Source organism: Podarcis liolepis (assembly GCF_965112155.1).
Source record: "Podarcis liolepis genome assembly, chromosome: 3".
NCBI lineage: Eukaryota > Metazoa > Chordata > Lepidosauria > Squamata > Lacertidae > Podarcis > Podarcis liolepis.
Window position 1 is genome coordinate 55461763 of NC_139557.1, and position 19349 is coordinate 55481111.

General features: G+C 42.4%; 1 protein-coding gene across 2 annotated transcripts; it reads right to left on the reverse strand.

The window, feature by feature from the left end:
- Positions 1-156: 156 nt before the first annotated feature.
- On the reverse strand, positions 157-19116 carry GPRC6A (G protein-coupled receptor class C group 6 member A). Of its 2 annotated transcripts, none has more exons than XM_083496193.1 (6): positions 18858-19116; positions 14128-14431; positions 9832-10662; positions 5139-5351; positions 4211-4334; positions 157-2742 (listed from the first exon to the last, which is right to left on the reverse strand). In XM_083496193.1, exons 1-6 carry the CDS (start codon positions 19049-19051, stop codon positions 1610-1612), a joined length of 2799 nt encoding a protein of 932 aa, XP_083352319.1. In that variant the 5' UTR covers positions 19052-19116; the 3' UTR covers positions 157-1609. The 2 variants fall into 2 exon arrangements, with proteins under 2 accessions (XP_083352319.1, XP_083352320.1); XM_083496194.1 differs by lacking the exon at positions 18858-19116 and adding an exon at positions 16285-17691.
- Between the last annotated feature and the right edge of the window lie 233 nt (positions 19117-19349).

Consider the following 19349-nt stretch of genomic DNA (forward strand, 5'->3'; position numbering starts at 1 on the left):
TCACACAAAGCAGCCTAGACTGTCCATGAATCTTGACTTCTTCCCTTGATCATCATTCATGTACATGTCAGAAGATTATGAAGAGACCTATGGATGGAAAGCTTTCCATAAGTGCAATAAACCAATCAATAAATAACTGATTGCTCACAAGAAACGTCCAGGAAGAACATAAATTTAAAAGTTTATTTTTAATAGCAGTATATTTGTATTCCTTTATAATGAGAAGATCCCAGTACACATACATCCATTCAACAGTGCTGTAAGTAGCCAGCTGCTGAAAAAAGTCGATATTTTATTAAAGTGTTATAGTTTTGTCACTTTCAGATGGATGTAAAGCCACAAACACAGCCAGCTTTCAACGGCAAAATGCTTAACACTGAGGACTTCTGAGGTATTGGTAACAGCATTTACAAACAAATATTTACAAGTGGTTGTGTGTGTGTGTGTGTGTGTGTGTGTGTGTGTGTGCATCTTCACACATTTTTCCCAAAGGCTCAGAGATCACACACATAGGTACTGTGCAATCCTATCCAAGCCTACACAGAAGTAAGCCCCACTGAGGTTGCTGTGGCCTACTCCCAGGTAAGTAGGTACAGGATTGTCTTCTAAATACAAATTTAATTTCTGTGAATCACATTACTCCTAAACAGGTGCATATACGTGCACATAATGTGTGGCTTTGCAGCAAGAATAATGGGTGCAGAACTGCCCCCTAAAAAGTTCAATGGAAGTTCTCATTTGCTCCAAGGAGGTCACTGTTTCACCCTATGGTTCCATATATAGGGTTACTGATGAAGAAAATAGTGGTCTAATGATATGTGATTCCAGCCATGTGAACCCAAATCCACTAAGAAAAAGCACATGTGACAGAGACAACCTGCTAAGCATTTTAAATGTGTTTTCTCATATAATTGCTTATAAATGGAATTACTGTGAGATTCATTATTGACCTGATTATTTTGTCAAAGAATTCAACTATTCCTGATCGACATGCCCTTCTGATTTACAAACATAAAAGTAAAACCAGGATTAACATACAAAAGTTATCTGTGCAGTTGTGGGAGATCTTGTATTGGGAGCTAATCGGCCAGCAACACTAAGGGCTAATGGTGCAACCAATTCAAATGGCAATGAAGTACTTGATCCATGGTTGTTTGCACCATAAACTTTATAATAAGGTCTTTTACCTTTGGGCGCTAGGTGTCTTCAAAGCATAATTGTCATTTGGCTTTTATTTGTATAATAAAATACATTTCCCCCTCAAATTTTGTCGTTCAGCCTCTCCATTGGGATGGAAGCATGTATGGAATGCAATTATTGTCGAAGGACATGCCATTAACCTTCATCATTTGAACTCTTTCTTTAGACATTTTTGTGTGTGGTTGCCATCCAAAATAAACCTACATGCGTAACCATTTAATTTATTTTTTAACACTCTAAGCAGTCGACTCCAACTCCCATCAGCCCCAGCTAGCATAGCCAATGGTTGGGGATGATGTGATTTGTAGTCCAATAACATTTGAAAGACCACAGGTTGTGGAAGGCTGACTTATGGGGAGATCAAAGAAGGTTTGCTTGTCCTAAAACTACATTTCTTACCGCAACTGCTTCATATGCTAGAGAGTCTTCTTCTTGGGATGGTGGGCCCTGTTGCATTTGTGGGTTGCAATTCCCTCCTGATCTCCCCGTACCCAGATGCCTGGAAATGGCAGCTGCCATTCACCCAATTTTTCTGACCCTTAGTTTTGCAACAAGCATTTGCACTGGGAATCGGAGGCATCTCGCTTTTCGAGTCCAGAGAACTTTGGTTTACGCTTAGACTCCCTGCACTTTTGGACGAATAATTGTAAAGCATTTTCAGGAAGGCCGACTTGGTATTTGTCTCTTGCTTATACTGTATGATGTAGCACTTGGGGAGGAATGTACAGCAGAGGATCCCATAGTTGGATATTAAAATGACAATGATTTCCACGGCTGGCAAGTACTTGCCAAAAGTAGTTGTGTAGACGGGGATAAAAGTAATCCACGCAATGAAGTAGATTAGCATGCCAAACGTTATGAATTTGGCTTCGTTGTAGTTCTCAGGTAGCTTCCTACCTTTGAAGGCGCATATGAAGCATATAAACGCCAAAAGAGCTATATAACCCAGCATGATCCCCAGGGCTACAGCCGAACCCTCGTTACATTCCAGGATAATGACTCTCCGGATGGAGAAGTTCTCATCCACAAAAGGGCTTCGAATGCTGATCCAGACAGCACAAATCATGACCTGAATCCCCGTGCAAAAGGACACGATGGGAATGGGCTTGTAGAGGCCCTTCAGCCATTTTTGTAACTTGGGATCAAAGCTGAAGGCCAGCAGAATTTTCAGAGACTTAATTAAAATGCACGAAATGCAGAGCGCAAAGCTGATGCCAAAGAGAGCTTGCCGGGTTTTACATTTGTACGCCATGGGCTTGCCGATGAAGAAGCCTGTGCTCACAAAAGCAAGGAAATGACAGAGAAGGATGACATAGCAGACAGTCAAGCCGCCCGATGCCTTTACAACAGGAGTGTCCACGTTTCTAGTAAATATTATGATAATGCTGCAAATCAACACAATTCCAAGGACAGAGAGTACCAGTAACAAAATAGCAAACCAGTCATTCCAGTTGAGGTACTGAACCATCTTCCTATAGCACCTTGAACTGTTCACAGGGGCCCAGTGTGTCCTGTTGTTGCATAAAATGCAGTAATCCATATCTGTGCAGAGAGAAACAAGAGACTTCTTGACAACTAGCCCCTAGCAGTGCTGTGCATCTTATTGAAGAGATTAGGGCAATTTAATGCACAATTGCGGTCCATTATAATGAGCTCATTCTGTTTTGAAAGCCAATACATATTATTAGCAAACAACAACAACTGCATTTATAGACTGATCAATAGCCTATCTTTGTGAGCAATGTAAAAATACCATATTTTTCACCCCATAGGATGCACTTTTCCCCCTCCAAAAATGAAGGGGAAATCTGTGTACATCCTATGGGGCGAATGCAGGCTTTCGCTGAAGCGTGGAGAGCGAGAGGGGTCTGTGCGCACCGACCCCTCTCGCTCTCCAGGCTTCAGGAAGCTATCAGCAAGCCTGGGGAGCCTGCGGGAGTTCCCGCAGGGCTCCCTAGGCTGTGGATAGCAGCCTGCTGCCCGGAGCGCGGGGCACGCTGAAGCAGAGCGCCCCACACTTTGGGCAAATATCCGCAAGCCTGGGGAGCCCGCGGGAGTTCCCGCAAGGCTCCCTAGGCTGCGGATAGCAGCCTGCTGCCTGGAGCACAGGGCGCCCTCTGGAGGGTGCCCCATGCTTCACGCGGGTGTCCGCAACCCTTGTGAGCCCGGCGGGAGTTGCCGCCGGGCTCGCAAGGCTTGCAGATAGCAGCCTGTTCTGGGGGCTGGGGGGGGGAATAATTTTTTTTTATTCATTCCCCCCCCCAAAAGGAGGTGTGTCCTATGGGCCAGTGCGTCCTATAGGGCAAAAAATACGGTATATACATGCATATAGAAAAATAATACAACCATGTTGGATCCATTACATTCAGTATTTAACATGGGGCTCCCCATGGGTACCACAGCACCCTCAGATGCCTCTCTTGGCACCTTCTAAAGCCCATTGATTTCCCAATGTTGTTTTAACTGGGGGGGGTTGGTCTTTGTGGTGTTGGGGGTACCTATCTTTTGGAGGGGGTTTTGCCTGTTTTTTATTTTTATTTGGTTTTTGAGGGGTGCATATGATTATGAAGTGGTGTCTGAGGATCACCAGTTGTTACCCTGTGAAATGGATGCTCTGTGGTGCCCACAACAGTTTATTAGATTTCCAAACGTGCCCTCAGGTAAATCAAGTACCCCTGATTTAAGTTAATGTGGTCACACGGAAACCAGGCCTTTTCAACTGGAACTGGGATTCAGGTGTTCCAGCAGAGGACTGTTGCCCATGCCACTTGAAACAATGGCTAGAAATACAGGGCACTTCACTTCAGTGCTTTTTCAGAAAATGTACTTTAGTTGGATTGTGCATGTGAATACAGGTTGCTTTTGTCTGCCCCCCACCTGCCACCCCACAATTTCTATGGCTCCTGAAACAATCAACAATATATTTGATTCACAGAAAAATACATTAAAAGTATTATTCTTAAGCAAACATTCTGTTCTGATAAAGCCTAAATTCATTCAGATTCCACACCTGATTTATTAGTGTAATAGTTTTCGGGGCAGCTTATACACTCGTAGCAGCAGGTATGTGGGCTTGCGGAAACTTTCTTCACCTGTCCTGGGCTGCATTTGCTGGAGCATTTGGACTGAATGTTCTGCAAAACAAAAGAGGCAAACGAAACCTGGAGATCTTGCATTTTAAAATAATCAACAATGACCGCTCTCCCATCAACCGGACGGCACCTTTTGTGTGGCCATGCGCAGCACCCCAATCCCTGAGACAACGGCAGAAGTTCCTGGTCTGCCTCCCCATGTCACAGCCCTTTGAGGTTCCAGCCAAATCTCAGTTCTAATGAACCTATCTGTGGTGAGGCGAGGTGGAGCTCTTCACATAGTTAAAAGGGGCAGAGCCAACCTGACAGCACACAGTTGGCTCCCCCATTAAAGGGGCTGAGTTGGAGGGGAATCACTGGCCATACACTGAAAGGTTGTCAGTGCACTCTCCCGTGTTGTGGTGAAATGGGGGTGGGCACTCTGCATAAACAAACTTTTGGAAAGTTTGGAACTTTCATTAGTCGTGTTGAGCTTAAATCCCATTGATTTCAGTGGGTCTACTCAAATCATGACTAAGTCTTGATCCAAGTTTAAGCATGCATGACATAGGCAAATTGTGGGTCTTGGGTGTACATTCAGCATGCGCACTGTGTTTTGCAAAACACACAGCATCCACTTGCAGCTTGCACCAATTCCTGCCTATTTAGAATTACAAGCTCATCACAACCGACTTATTGGATAAAATGCTGTTGGTGTAACCATTGCATTAATACCATTCTGTTCAATAAGTAAGTCTTCTGTTTTGTTTCCCCAGTTGCTGCTTTCCATTCTTTCAACCATAAACAAGAGGATAAATCCAGAAGTGCTTAAAACCCCTTTGGTTTTATCTGTGTGCCTCTAAATACCTTTAGATTCAGAAACTCCATTTCATCTTCCTCATCTGCAAAGATGAAGTCATCTTTCTCAAGGTCGTACTCTGCTATGTTGGAAATCACCATCCGCCCATCAATTTCCTTCCAAACCAGCACATCATAGCCTGTGTTGATGTCTCCGTGAGAGTCGAAATAGACTTCCCTTTCATTGTCAGTGAACCTGATTTCTTTCAGTTCTTCAAGCAGCTGCAGGAATAAAAGTGAATAGTGATGCAAACAAGTGCTTAGGGAAAAGAGATGGCATATAGTAGCATTTTATAGAGGGACAGTACAAATCAAAAATATATCAGAAGAAAAAGAAATGCTTCCACAGGCCAGATCACTTCACTCATTATAATCATATTTGGGCAACTTGATTTTTATCAGTTTGCAGAAAGGATTCCCAATAAAAAAATGATTCTATAATTACTTGTTATGTGACTAATCTCTATCAGACTGATCATGGTGTGACTGATCTCATCTCTTTGCTGATATGTTTTATTCCCAGATTCATCTTTCCTGAGTATTTTAGAATGTCCAGATTCCATTTTCCAATTTGGAATCGCGCTTATTATGGGCATGAAAAGCAGCTCTAAAAATCACTTGTGAAGCTGCTTTCCCATTAACAAAGTAGAGCTGGAAAAGGATCATTCTGTGGGGAAGTTGTCAAAGTGTTGAATATTCACATTTAATAGTCTAATGTTATTGCCCTATGGCTAATGCTTTCAAGGCACAAGAGGTAAGGTATTTTTTTAAAAGTACTCTGAAGTCTAATTTCATAAGCAAAAGTTTAAAATTGAAAAGTTTAAAATTCAAAATGAAGAAAAAATGTATTCAAATGTTTCATAAATTTCCTATTTGTGTATGACATTTCATTTCTCCTCTGCTAAAAAAAATGAAACCTTGTGGTCTGGGAGTGGAGGAGAAATTAGATTCAGTTCTCATTTAAAGGTGAATCTGAGAACTGAAACACAGCTATCCTTGGGAATTTGCACTTTTCTGAATTTTGTGATGCAGTTGTCCAACCAAATAATGTTTACAAAAAATGTATATATGAGGGGAAAGTGTGCATTTAAAAATGAAGACATTAGTGAAGATAACAAAAATGCATTGTATCAGGGAAAATTGCTTGCAAAAATGTGTACATTAGTGAAAAGTCCATTCTGATGCTGATTTTAAAAATAAATAAATCACAAATTGCCCCAGAAACATGTAGAACTGAATTAAAGTTTTCTTAAAAATGAAAAACTGAAAGAACTGAAATTGACAGATCCTTCCACCCCTTAGTATATCTTTCCCTGAAAAAAGAAGTTTAGGCAACAGCAAAAATCTTTCTTCAGTCACAGAAGGTCAAAGAAAGCTAAAGGGTCACATGCAGTCATGGTGCTTCAACTTTGTTTATCTTAAAATAAACGTTGGTTAACTATGTAAAAAATGCAGAAGAGAGTACTGCTGCCCAGGTCCCTAGATAAAGGAGGTCAATTCTCATTTCTTTGCGTAATGTCCCTCTCTAGCTTTGGCTGCCTCCACATTGGGCATTTACTGTGGAATGGGCACACTTCGTTCACTCACTTTTTAGGGGCACCTGCACAGTGTCTTGAACAAAATATCATGTTTCCCCCTGTTCAGCTTCTGTTTCTTTTCAGAGGTCAGGAACATCAGAGTTCTTTTTAAATCAATAGAAAAGCTGTGCGACTTCTATTCCGGTCAATTGGATCGCTCTATTTTTTAGATTGTGCTTTTCTAAGTCCTGTCTGTTCTCTCTTGCAATCAACCTCGCCAGTTTAACACTTCCCTTTCCAAGCAGCATTGCCCTTATATCTCCTTTTCCCATCTAAATTGCAGCTGGGGATGGCAGAGAGGGGATAGGGAGTGCTTAGCATTCCCCACAGCCCATGGTCCCAAATAAAATTACCTGCTTCCCAGGCCAGGTCCAATACATTTTTCTGCCCACGGCCAAGGGCAAGATGGTACCCCTTCATTCCACATATAGAACCTGACTGGACTAGCAATTAAATCTTACTTTAACAATAGCAACAGAAATGTCTCCTCCAGTGTATCTGAGGACAGCAAGGTAGTTTAGGGCTCACAGGACAGGCCCATGGCGCTCATAGCTGTGCATTCCCAACAGAGGAGAATGGCTGGGAATCCCACTATACCCCTTTCCCCAACAACTACTGTCTGAGGTACAATTCACACAGTGGTTTAACAATTAATCCGTGTCCCCGACCAACCTTGTTTTGCACATCGTTATATGCATTCTGATATTGATAATATTATATGCATATACATTCCTGGTTTCCTAAGGAAAGCAACACACAAACACATGTATGTATGTATGTATGTATGTATGTATGTATGTATGTATATATACAAGAGACATCACCTTGCTAACAAAGGTCCGTATAGTTAAAGCTATGGTGATGTATGGAAGTGAGAGCTGGACCATAAAGAAGGCTGATCGCCGAAGAATTGATGCTTTTGAATTATGGTGCTGGAGGAGACTCTTGAGAGTCCCATGGACTGCAAGAAGATCAAACCTATCCATTCTTAAAGAAATCAGCCCTGAGTGCTCACTGGAAGGACAGATCCTGAGCTGAGACTCCAATACTTTGGCCACCTCATGAGAAGAGAAGATTCCCTGGAAAAGACCCTGATGTTGGGAAAGATTGAGGGCACAAGGAGAAGGGGACGACAAAGGACGAGATGGTTGGACAGTGTTCTCGAAGCTACCAGCATGAGTTTGACCAAACTGCGGGAGGCAGTGGAAGACAGGAGTGCCTGGCATGCTCTGGTCCATGGGGTCATGAAGAGTTGGACACGACTAAACGACTGAACAACAACAAGTATGTATGTATAAAAATCCTGATGCATTCATTATTACAAAACTATGCTTCAAAAACATAGTTCCGCAGGAGGGTTGATTCATCTATCTAAACCACTTTTAGGTATTCTATAAATTTGGTGAAATAAATATGTTGTGCATATTTTTTTGCAAATGATTTCACATTGAATTGCACAAGTGGCTTGGTCATAAGTGGGCACCCGGTACAGGAAGAGGTCTGGTGCAGGGCAATGCTCACTCAGATCCATGTAAAACAAATTATTCCTCTATCCCTAACTCAGACTGAATATGCTGTGGGAGGAGATCTGCAATACTGTACAACACTAAGGGAAATACTGGACAGAGCTTCTTTGCATGGAGGGATCTGGGAAGCTTGGGGGCGGGGGGGGGAGACTTGAAAGCACCCTCACTACACAACACAAAACCCAGAATGTTTTGGGAAAGCCATAACAGTAACAGTTTCATAAAATGGATATCAATATATGTGTTGTAACGATGTGATTTTAAGAATGTCCTCTGGATTCTTAGGTAAAGAAGAGCATTAGCTGTGTGTCAACACTAGAGCAAAAGATTCTGATTACCACAATATAGTCTCAATCTCTCAACACTGCAGCAATATCTGATCCCAGACCCCACATGACCCTTCAGCATGAAGACTCAAATATCCAGAGAATTGTGCATATTAATACGCTCACTGGATCAATGTATCTCAAACAGTGTCAAAATGTAGGTGAGGAGATTTGCAGAAGGAACAAAACCAGCTGGTTGGGTTTGTTCTGGACAGATGTGGTCTTCTTTATTACAAATATTTATATGCTGCCTATTGTGAAAACATCAGTGTAGTTTACAACACGAGTTGAAAAAACAGTGGCAATAAAATAAACCCAGCAGCATTAACAGTCAGTACAAAACAATTCAGAGGTGATATGATAGCCACCTTCAAATATCTGAAAGGCTATCACATGGATGATGGAGCAACCTGCTGCTCTGGAGGGTAGGACCCAAACCAATGGCTTCAAATTACAAGAAAGGACATTCCAACTAAACATTAGGAAGACCTTTCTGGTGTTATGAGCTGTTCAGCAATGGAATGGACTACTTTGGAAGGTGTGGACTCTCCTTCATCTGGGGGTTTTAAGCAGAGCTTGGATGCTTTAGCTGAGATTCCTGCATGGAATGGGGTAGAACTAGAACCCTCAGGGTCCCTCACAGGTATACAAATATATGATTCTATGAAAATTAAACTTTTAAAGAAGTTATGGGGAAAGCTGCCATCAGTAACCAGCATAGGCCTCAGTAAGGTTTCAACAGGTGCTGAAAACTCTTGATCTTTTGCAGTTATGCATTCGTTGTGTTGCCCTGGGATTGCAATTTTATCTCAACATGCAGTTCTCCCTAAGATTAAGCAGAAATAATTGTAAAGAAGATAACAGGATTGTTGGGAGGGAATATAAAATAAGGGATGCAATACTTTCTGAAAAGTTGATTAATGTTTTTTTTTTTCTATTCTTGAGCAAAAAGTTTGTTCATGAAGCATAATGACCCACCTGTATGAACTGGCTTGCATTTTCAGGGGTTAAGCTCGGATAGGTTTCAGCTAAGATTTTAAAAATCTTGTTGAGACTTTTTGGCAGTGATTTATACAAATGTTAAAGTTTAAGTCAAATGTATCAAATCTTTAAGCTGCTGCAACCCCTGTAGAGTAACGAGGATGAAAATATCAAATTGTTCAAGTAATACCCACTTGAAGTAATGCCCAATGGTTTGTGCTTGGAAAGGTTGGAAAGGAAGGGATGAAAAGTGCAGAAAAATATGTGTAATAAAAATATGTTTAAACCATACCTCCCAAGGGGCAAAAGCATATGGGTCTTTGCAGTTTCTGGCCCTGCACTGATTCCGAATGGCATTTGCAATTGCATACACGGCTAGCATGGTGCTGTGGATAAATCCTGGTTCGATGTTTGCAATGAGAAATTCCTCTCTCCGAAACTGGTTACTTGGTTTAGTGCGGTTCTGTAGAACTCTCTCAACAGAGTAATTACCAATGCACTTGCTCAAATCTTGATCGTTTATATGTGAGCATGCTGCCATAAGCGTGTTGTATTCCACTGAGAACATGTTGTTTCCATTGGGGGCTGTATGTAGATTGCTCAAGAAGTCGTGGAAAGATGACATGTTGCCACTTTTGAACGTAAATCCAACCACTTTCCCCAGGCGACTGATATTTGGAATGGTGCTAATCTTGACAGCTGCTGACCAGTTATCACTTGCAATCCAGGTCTTATTTATGTTCCTCTCAATTGCTTTTCTGAACAATCTCATTACGTGGAATTGCCTGAGAAAGACAACAATGACGTTTACCCTGGTTTCCTTGACAATCTTCTCAAGAGCTTGATTAATTTTGCCATGAATGGTGCTGTCCGAGAGATAAGCTGGCAGCATTTCTTTAAATGCAATGCAGACATTGTTTGCCATTGCCTGTAACCCGAAGCTCTCCACAGCGAGGCGCCCAAAGTCATCGTCGGTGGCTATGATTCCAATCCAGTTCCACCCTGACCTGTGGATTAGTCGTGCCATCGCTTTCGTCTGATAAGAATCACTAGGCACGGTGCGCAGAAAAGTCGGGAAGCGGACTTTATCACTAAGGATTTCTGCAGTTGAAGCATGACTCACCTGCGGAGATGACAAAACAGCTTCGTTATAGACACAGGGAACAGCTCTGAGCAAAGACCCAGGGTTCAAGTTCTTAGAAGCATCAAATGAGCTGTTGCAAAGGGGGAAGCCGAGATGGCTATAATTCACTCTCTCAACTCCTGCTGCATTTTCTATCTAAGTGCTCTTACGCTCCAACAGATATATGTAAGTTTGAGTGAAATGCAGTATGGTGGCCTCCTGCCACAGACACCACCAAAAGCTGCTTGAAAAAGCCTTCTCCACTTATGGGCCATTGCAACACGTTTTCTGGGCAGGACCCCCAAAGCATTACCACCATTTCAACATTGGGAATATCATGACTGAAAAGAGAACCCTGGTGGATCAGACCAAAGGCCTAGCAAGTCCAGTTTCCTGCTTTCACACTAGCCAACCTTACACAGCCACCTCATTGCTTTCAAGCAATGCACTCCTCAAACAAGGGTGTTGGAGGATTCTGGTTTGCTCCACCTTTGAAACTTACCTGACACACACACACATCCCTGCAAAACAACAACCCATGCATGGATTGGACACAGAAATGTGAATTAGAGTGCATAATCTATGAGCCGATACACACATGGGTCCAACAACCTAACAACAATACAATGACATTACATTATGGACATTATAGACATTATGGCATATGGTTGCATCCTGAGAGCATTTAAAAGTACTTTTTAAACTGGATAAACCTGGTAAAGTTACTAAGTGTTCTAAGCAGTTGATTATTTAAACAGAAAGAAAGTAAGAACAATGACAATCTTCTAACCCCCTCATACGTACAGTGGACACTCGGGTTGCGAATGTGATCAGTGCGGGAGGCACGTTAGCAACCCCCAGCGTTTGCAACCCGCAGCGCCGTGTGTGCACACATGCGAGTCACGATTTTGTGCTTCTGCGCATGCGCAGAGTGCTATTTAGTGCTTCTGTGCATGCGCGAGCCCCGAAACCCAGAAGTAACCTGTTCCAGTACTTCTGGGTTCGGCTCGGTGCGCAACCCGAAAACACGCAATCTGAAGCGTCTGTAACCTGAGGTATGACTGTACCCAGTTTTTATTTTTAGTAGAATTGTGCAGATTTGAAGGGTATTTTTTTTAATCCACATGTAAATGGCGTAGCATAGATTCTTTCTGTACACAGGAAAAACTGACAGGATGGAAATAGGCTGTTTCATCCAGCGCTATCTTTAAAATGCATATCCCAGAGTAATGATGTCCAACAGAGCATGCACCACTCTCCTTATCTGCATGGTGGGCTGAATCCAAGAGAAGATTCTTCTAACTGAACTTCAGCTGTATTTTAGGCTGGTAGCAAGACTTTGTACTTGTCTGGAGACGCAAATGAACATATTACTTCATCTCGCCAGGCGAACAGTAGAGTTTGCGTTCAGATAGAAATGTTTTCTCGGATTAAGGATTTTCAAAACCTGCTTCTTGAAACGCTACATTTGCTTTTTTAACTCATTTCATGCAGGTCAGAGTGAGGTTTGGTATCATGGCTGGCAGCCAGTACCCTGCATGACACACACACACACACACACACTCTGAAACAACACCACCACCACAGAGTCCTCTGCAACACATAGAGATTCTGTGGCTGACATTCAAAGAGATATGGAAAGGGTTACCCAAGGATAGGTCATCTGAAAAAAACAAGCGCACTCATTCTATTGAATGAAAACATCTGGGCTAATGCAGTGTTTTGTTTCTACATACCATTCATACTGTCACTACAGTTTCTGTTCAGTTTGAAGATTAACTGTGCACACACTATATCTTTAAAGCACATCCAAAACACATTTCCCCACTGGAAGAATTCTGCTTTACCCCACACAGAGTTGCAATTCCCACCAACCCTTAAAATCTAGCGCCCAAAATTCATTGAGGGGGGAAATGTGCTTCAAATGCACTTTGAAGTTATATTGAGCACTCAGCCCATGCCCCCCCCCCAATTCAAGCAGGAACACACGAGGCAGCTGCCATGCGGTGGCTGCTGTTAATTGCAACATGTGGTACGTGGTGGCAAGAAATCTCTATTCAGCGGCTCACCTTACAGACTGTGCAACTTTCTCAAAGCTTTCATTGAGGCAGCGAGGAGGGCGGATATCTTGTTGTGGGGTAAAGTCTCCTGATCTGATAGTGGGCTGCATATAAACAGCTCAGCACATGACAGAACCAGTATGTGGCTGCCAGTTGTGATGTGTGCACCCCATTGGAGACTCTTAAAACATGTTTATGTTCATAAATCTTTATATGGTTTTGTTAAGTCTTTCAATCCAGGGTTTTGTGTTTCTTTTAGAATTGCGGTTCACTGAAATATAAACAGCTAGCAACCACATATATTGGGGGGGGGATCAGTTGGCAGGTTGATTACTGCAAATGGAATATTAAGTCGTTCAAGCCTGACTTGCTGTCTGTGTGTGTGTGTGTGTGTGTGTGTGTGTGCGCGCGCGCGCGCGCATGGTGGGGGGGTGGGTTTGATGTTTGTTTTGTTTGCCTACACACACATTTGCTATCCTTCTTGGCAGCTCCATAGCTGCGGCACCAGGGTGAATCAAGATAAAACAATCAAGTAAGATGAACAAAAACCTGTGGTGCCAAATGACTTGTCTTTGTGAGAAGATGCAAAAATGTTGTCGGCACGCAGCCCTGTTGTTTTCTGTCAGATTGCTTGTGGAGATCACATCGTTGAATTGTTGCTCACCTCAGTAAACATGCCTTCTGACATTCAGAGGGCCAGTGCAACAGGGGAGGAGCCTAGGATCTTGACCATGTGCAAGGGAACACCAGCATCAAGAGCCTGGTTTTACTCCCAGCTGGTGTTGTGGCCTCAGTTTGAGCTGGCTCCTCCTCCAGTTCAGAACCATGACACTCCCCTGCTATTCTAAAGCAGTGGTGGGGTCTCTTCAGCCCGCAAACCTAATTAGCTGCCCCCGCCCCAGCCATTTTGGCCAAGCCATATCTACCTGTCAAATATGACACCATACATATGATGTTTGGTGCGGGACAGTTAAAGAACTGGCCGAAAGGGGGATTGCAAAGCACTGTGCATCTGAATCAAAGACTAAGGCTTAGTGCACAATTGCATAAAAGCAAGCTACACTGCCAGGGTGTCTCACTCTGTGTGCTGTCTTAGGTCACTGAAACTCCTGCTCAGTCAACAACAGGTTGGGTGATTCCACAGAGCATCAAAGTCTCACGATCCACATCACACCAAATTCATGGAAATAAAGCTGTGGCCTTCTCATCTTCTTTCTTTACCCCATGTTAAAATATGATAACCAAGAAATAAGCATATTGTTTATTTAGTACTCTAGAATGTTGTCCCTTCCATGTTGATATATACCCACCAGCCAAGCCAGCTTATAATTATATTCAGAGTCCTATAATTTCATTAAAACACTCCTCCTGTTGAAAGCAAGAAGCTCTTTTTATAGTGACTTACCTGTGGTATAAGCTGCAAATTCAATACTCTTGCAACCGACATAGATACTTCTGAATAGGTGGCCCCTATGACAGCTTTGACTCTGGGTGTATAGTCTGAATAGTTGCACCTGAATTCCACGAGGTCTTTTGAGGCATTGAACTTGGACAGGAACCTCAGAGCTGCAGCCATTGCCCTGGTGACCTCTGCACAAGTGTCATAGATCTCATACCCCAATTTAATTCCAGGTAAGAGTGTAGAGTTGTTGATTGTTTCAATTGCATGGACCATTGCAAGGCTCTGAAGAAACACTTGAACTTCAAAGCTGTCGAGAAACACACAAAGTCAGTTATCGTTATGTCCCCAAATTCACTTCACATGATATGAAATTAATATGTGCAGTGTGCATATGTTGAGAGTGTATCCACCATGGAAGGTTATGACATTTTGTAGTCTTTGAAATTCATGTCAGATCTCTAGAGAAAGATGGCGCCCCTCCCAATGCTGTTAGCTTACACTGCCCCAAACCTCAGCTCTCTGTGTGTCTTTCTCCTCCATATTGCTTCTGTTGTTTTTCACTCACAGCTTAATAAGGATGAGTCACACCCCCAACTGTCTCCTACCCTCTTGGGCCATTGACCTAACATAAGATGTGTCTGGAATCTTTGCCACTGGTGACAAGGAGCATCTGCAGTCATTCTGACCTCATTAACTTTCTCTCACCTCCTCCGTCTCACAACACACACACACACACACACACACAGTATCAAGAAATTGGTCTAGCTCATACTTTTCTTAAAACAGTAGCAGCTTTTTCTGTACAAGATAAATGAGAGGTTCATAGACATTAAACACATAAATATTGATATAGATAAAAAAAGGTAGCTGTATATAAATTTAAAAACCATTTTCAATTTTGTAGTTTGCCTTTAAAGGTGAACCTACCTAATTCACACAAAACAATATGAGAACTGAAAAACGGGGCATCCTGCAAAATTTGCAGTTATCTGAATTCTTCAGTGCAGCTCCCTGCCAAGTAATGTGTAATGCATGCACTACAGTAAAAATAAGCATAAAAATGAATATGATTGTGAAAGTAACATACAAAATGCAATGCATTGGGGGAAATATCAATATTTGTGAAAATATCAATATTTCTGAATGTTTGTTTTACAAAAATACATATATTAGGCAAAATTGCACACACAAAGTGTGTATCAGGAGGAATGCTTATTAAATTATATGTTGACTTTTTTCAATGCAAACTGACGTACAAATGTGGAGAACCACACACAAGACTGGATACATGAGAAAGTGTGAGAAACCAAAACTGACAGATTTGCCCATCCCTACGTATGAACTCTCCACAAACAAAATGGAATGAATTTTTAATAAATAGCTGACATTGTCTAATCTCCTTAGAAATAAATTGGGATGAATGCTCAATACGGCTGTCATCTTGAAGTGATCCCAGTCTCTTCTGTCGCTGTAATTTGTAATATCCTGTCTTAATCTCACTGCTGGAGCATGCCTCTAGGGTGCACCAATTGGAGGGGCCTTATCTCATCCAGTAACACATTTGTGAAGCACCTATGGGGCAAAGAAGTCAATAAAAGATATTTCCTTGCCCAGGTCTCTGCACAATGGCTGCTCTTCCAGCAGAAACACTTCCTAGCTTTTCCTCCTCCTCTTTCTCTTCCATGGGCACAAATGGGATGGAAAAGAATCTGTCAACAGTAATCTGCAAATGACCATTCATTCTCACTTCCATCATGCACTGTACTCCCCAACCTTGCATCAACATCTGCACATTCTTTCCACTCCCTGCATTGTGGGACTTCTCTTCCATCTCCAAAGAACCAAGAGGCTATGTCTGTCTAGGATCCTGGAAATGGTTGCAAGAGAGGGCTATTGCCACCATTTCCAGGATCCTAGACAGACAAAGCCTCTTGGTTCTTTGCTACAGACTGCAAATCTTCCCAGTTAAGCCCATCACCAGCTCATCTGCTTCCTGCACCCTCCTCTTAGGCCTAACTGCCTACTCTGTTGCTGGGCCTCTGAATATGCCCTGACTACCCTGGCAACAGCCAACACTAATCTTCTCATGTTGAGTTTCTATATGATGCTTAGACTGGAGGTTGTACTTGGGAGACCTCCAGTCTGTCTGCTCATGCTTACCTTAAAGTCAATGTGAGGTTACTACTACTATTACTACTACTACTACTACTACTACTACTGAAACAACTTGAACCACTGCTACATGCTTCATTATGGCTGAACCACACCAACCCAGAATTTCTCTCCAAAGAAATGCGGTCCCACTGCCAATACCAGTTTTGGTTTTTCCAGGTGATACAGTGTTCCTGGGTTGCAGCTAACCCAGGTTTGGTTTTTCTTTGAGTTTATTTTCAAATTCACAGTTCAAACATAGGTAGAGTGACAGCTTAATAGGCAGCCAAATCCACTGCCCCACATCAAATTTCCAGAGAGGGGCACCTCCCTCCAAAAACACACTTTTCAAACATTGCTGTCTCCCTGGCTCTCTCTGTGTGCCCCACTCAGAGTCTGTTGTCTGTTGCCCAATACGCTTCTGTTGTTTTCCCACTCATATCTCGCATGCCCCTTCCTTCTGGTTGAAGGAGAATGACAATGAGTTCATCTTCTCCAATCATCTCTTAACCCTCGTGGGCAATTTACCACCAATTTCCCTAATAGAAGATACACCTTGAAACTTGGTCATCAGCTATCAAGTAGCATTTGCAATCATTCTGGGCCAATTACACAACGCTCTCCTACCCAAACCCCAAATCTCACAATACCGCATATGAAGCTGTGCTGTATGGAATCCAGGGAAGGGCTCTTCAAACTGCATGTTGTTGAGAGGGGGCAATTTTGATTTGTCTTGCTAACTGTCTGGCCCCACAGAGCCCTACATTTTAAATAAGGGAAGGGACAGGAAACAGAAGGTACAAAGGAACCTGCCTCAAACTGAGTCAGACCATTCATCTCTCTCAATGTCAACAGCAGCACTCTCTCTACCTGAGGTGTAGAGGTCAGGGACCGAACCACTGTGCTTTACCACTGAGATGCATCCTCAGGAGTCTTTTGTAACTGCCCTACAGTCACTCTGAAAGCTTTACCTGTTTCTTACACAATTAACAGTCTCTAGATATCTTCTGCCCTACCTTCAAGGGGTACTGGGGGCATACATAGGAGCCAACTCCTAGGGGCCAAGGTCTCTTTGGCCCCCCAAAAATATTTGAGGGGGCTGGGGGCACCCAAAGTTGATAGGTGTTACTATTTAAATGTTTGTGCGCTGCATCTTGTGATTATGTAGGGCAGAGCTTACCTGCCCCCCTCAGATAACTCAAGTTGGCACCCCAGGTGGCATACATGACCCTTCCCCCTCCATACAGTACATGACTGGGACTATGTTCGTCAGCAAGCTTTAGTTCAACTGGTCCATTTAGAGCTTTTGACAATTTAACTGGGGAGAGGTGATTTTAATTACATACTGGGATACATTTTAATTAGTAGGGTTGAGTATGAAGGTTATATCTATTTACTTTTGAGTCTTTCTTGTTCTGATGTTTCAGTATATACAGCAGTTATGAAAAATTGCCTTTCCTTTTCACAATAGGAGTTGGAGTTTTTCATTATGCTAAGCTGTTATCCCAAGCATCAGTCAGTAATTCAATACGGTATCTATGTGGTGGTTTTGGTGATACACACATATGTTGACATCTAATTGATTTGTTTGTTAAAACTAAAAGAGGACAACTTACATTAAATGTAAACTGTGATTATGAGTTGAATACATTTCTGGATTACTTATACAGCCATCCTAAAAGCAGTTATGCTGCAATCCTGAAAACACTCTCTTACTGAGTAGTCACATCAGTTTCATTTGGGTAACATCAATGTAAACAGTCTATGGACAGCAGGTTAATTGCCTTTTGGCTGGCACTGTCAAAATGTTGACACATCAATGCAGTGTAAAGTCTACAAAGTAATGAAAGGACTGACAAGGAATGATAGAAAAAGAGATTCAGCTGTACTTTCTGAAAACACTCACGTTCTGTGTCAAAAATGCTCTCTATTATTTTATGTCACTACAGTTCAAGCTTATACATTTCCACTCATAAGTAAGTCCCACTGAGTTCAATGGGATTTACTCAAAGGTAAGTCCACGCTTTTCTGGGAGTAAGTCCCATTGAACTTAGTAGGGCTTTCTCATGAGAAGACATTTATAGGTGTACATTGTCAGGCTTTAGCGTGGCCAAAGTGAAAATGCTGGATACAGAAGAAATCCAATATACAGACTGGGTTCCAGTTATGTACTATGTTTTATGCCATATTAAAATGTGGTGTATGGAGGTAATAAAAATGCAGGGGCTAGTTATATACCGTAAAAGAGGTGCAAGTCAATAAGACACTAACAGTGGAATCCTATGCATGCCAGTTCAAAAGTCCTATTACATTTAATGGGATCACCTTCCTGATAAGTACATATAACATTACACAACATAAGAGATAGAAAGTAATTGCAACCTCTCACAGTCATTCATGTTAGATTTTACCCAGGCATATCAGGCACACACTTTTTGTTGCTGATACCCTTTTAAGAAACAGTGATTTAAAGATTCCAAAAATGTAAAGGTCCCCCCCCCCTGCTTTTCTCATTTGCTCCATTCATGTCCATGTCATCCTGCTCTTTTCATTCTCCTGACACAGTTGATATTCTTACTCACCCGGCACAATTGGCAATCACTGGCTTGAGGGGGTTTTCTTCTGAATGCAACATCTTGCCATGAATTGCAAACAAGCCTCCAATGACAACATCTCCCGGAGAGCTGGCACCCACAAAGTCATCAGAATTCCGGCAAGACTGCCCGATATTAAAGCATATCAGGAAGACAGGCATCAACACACCAAATATTGCCATGTTTCTGTTTCATTTGATCTTTAGTTGCCTTCAGTCAATTAGGTAAGCAGCCCTGCCAACAACACAGTTCCTATTTCACCTGTAAACATCAGCAAGGCACAGGGCTGTTCTGGGAGCCAAGCACGCCTTAACCAAATGCTGGTTACCAGCTCAGACGGGTCATGCTGTTTAACTGATACCACTGGAGGACTTATGAGGGAGGGGGAGGTCTGGGGAAAACTGGGGGGGGGAGGGGTGTATAAAATAAGAGTGCACAACTCAAATCACTCCAGAGGGCCACTGTTTTTTACAAACTCAG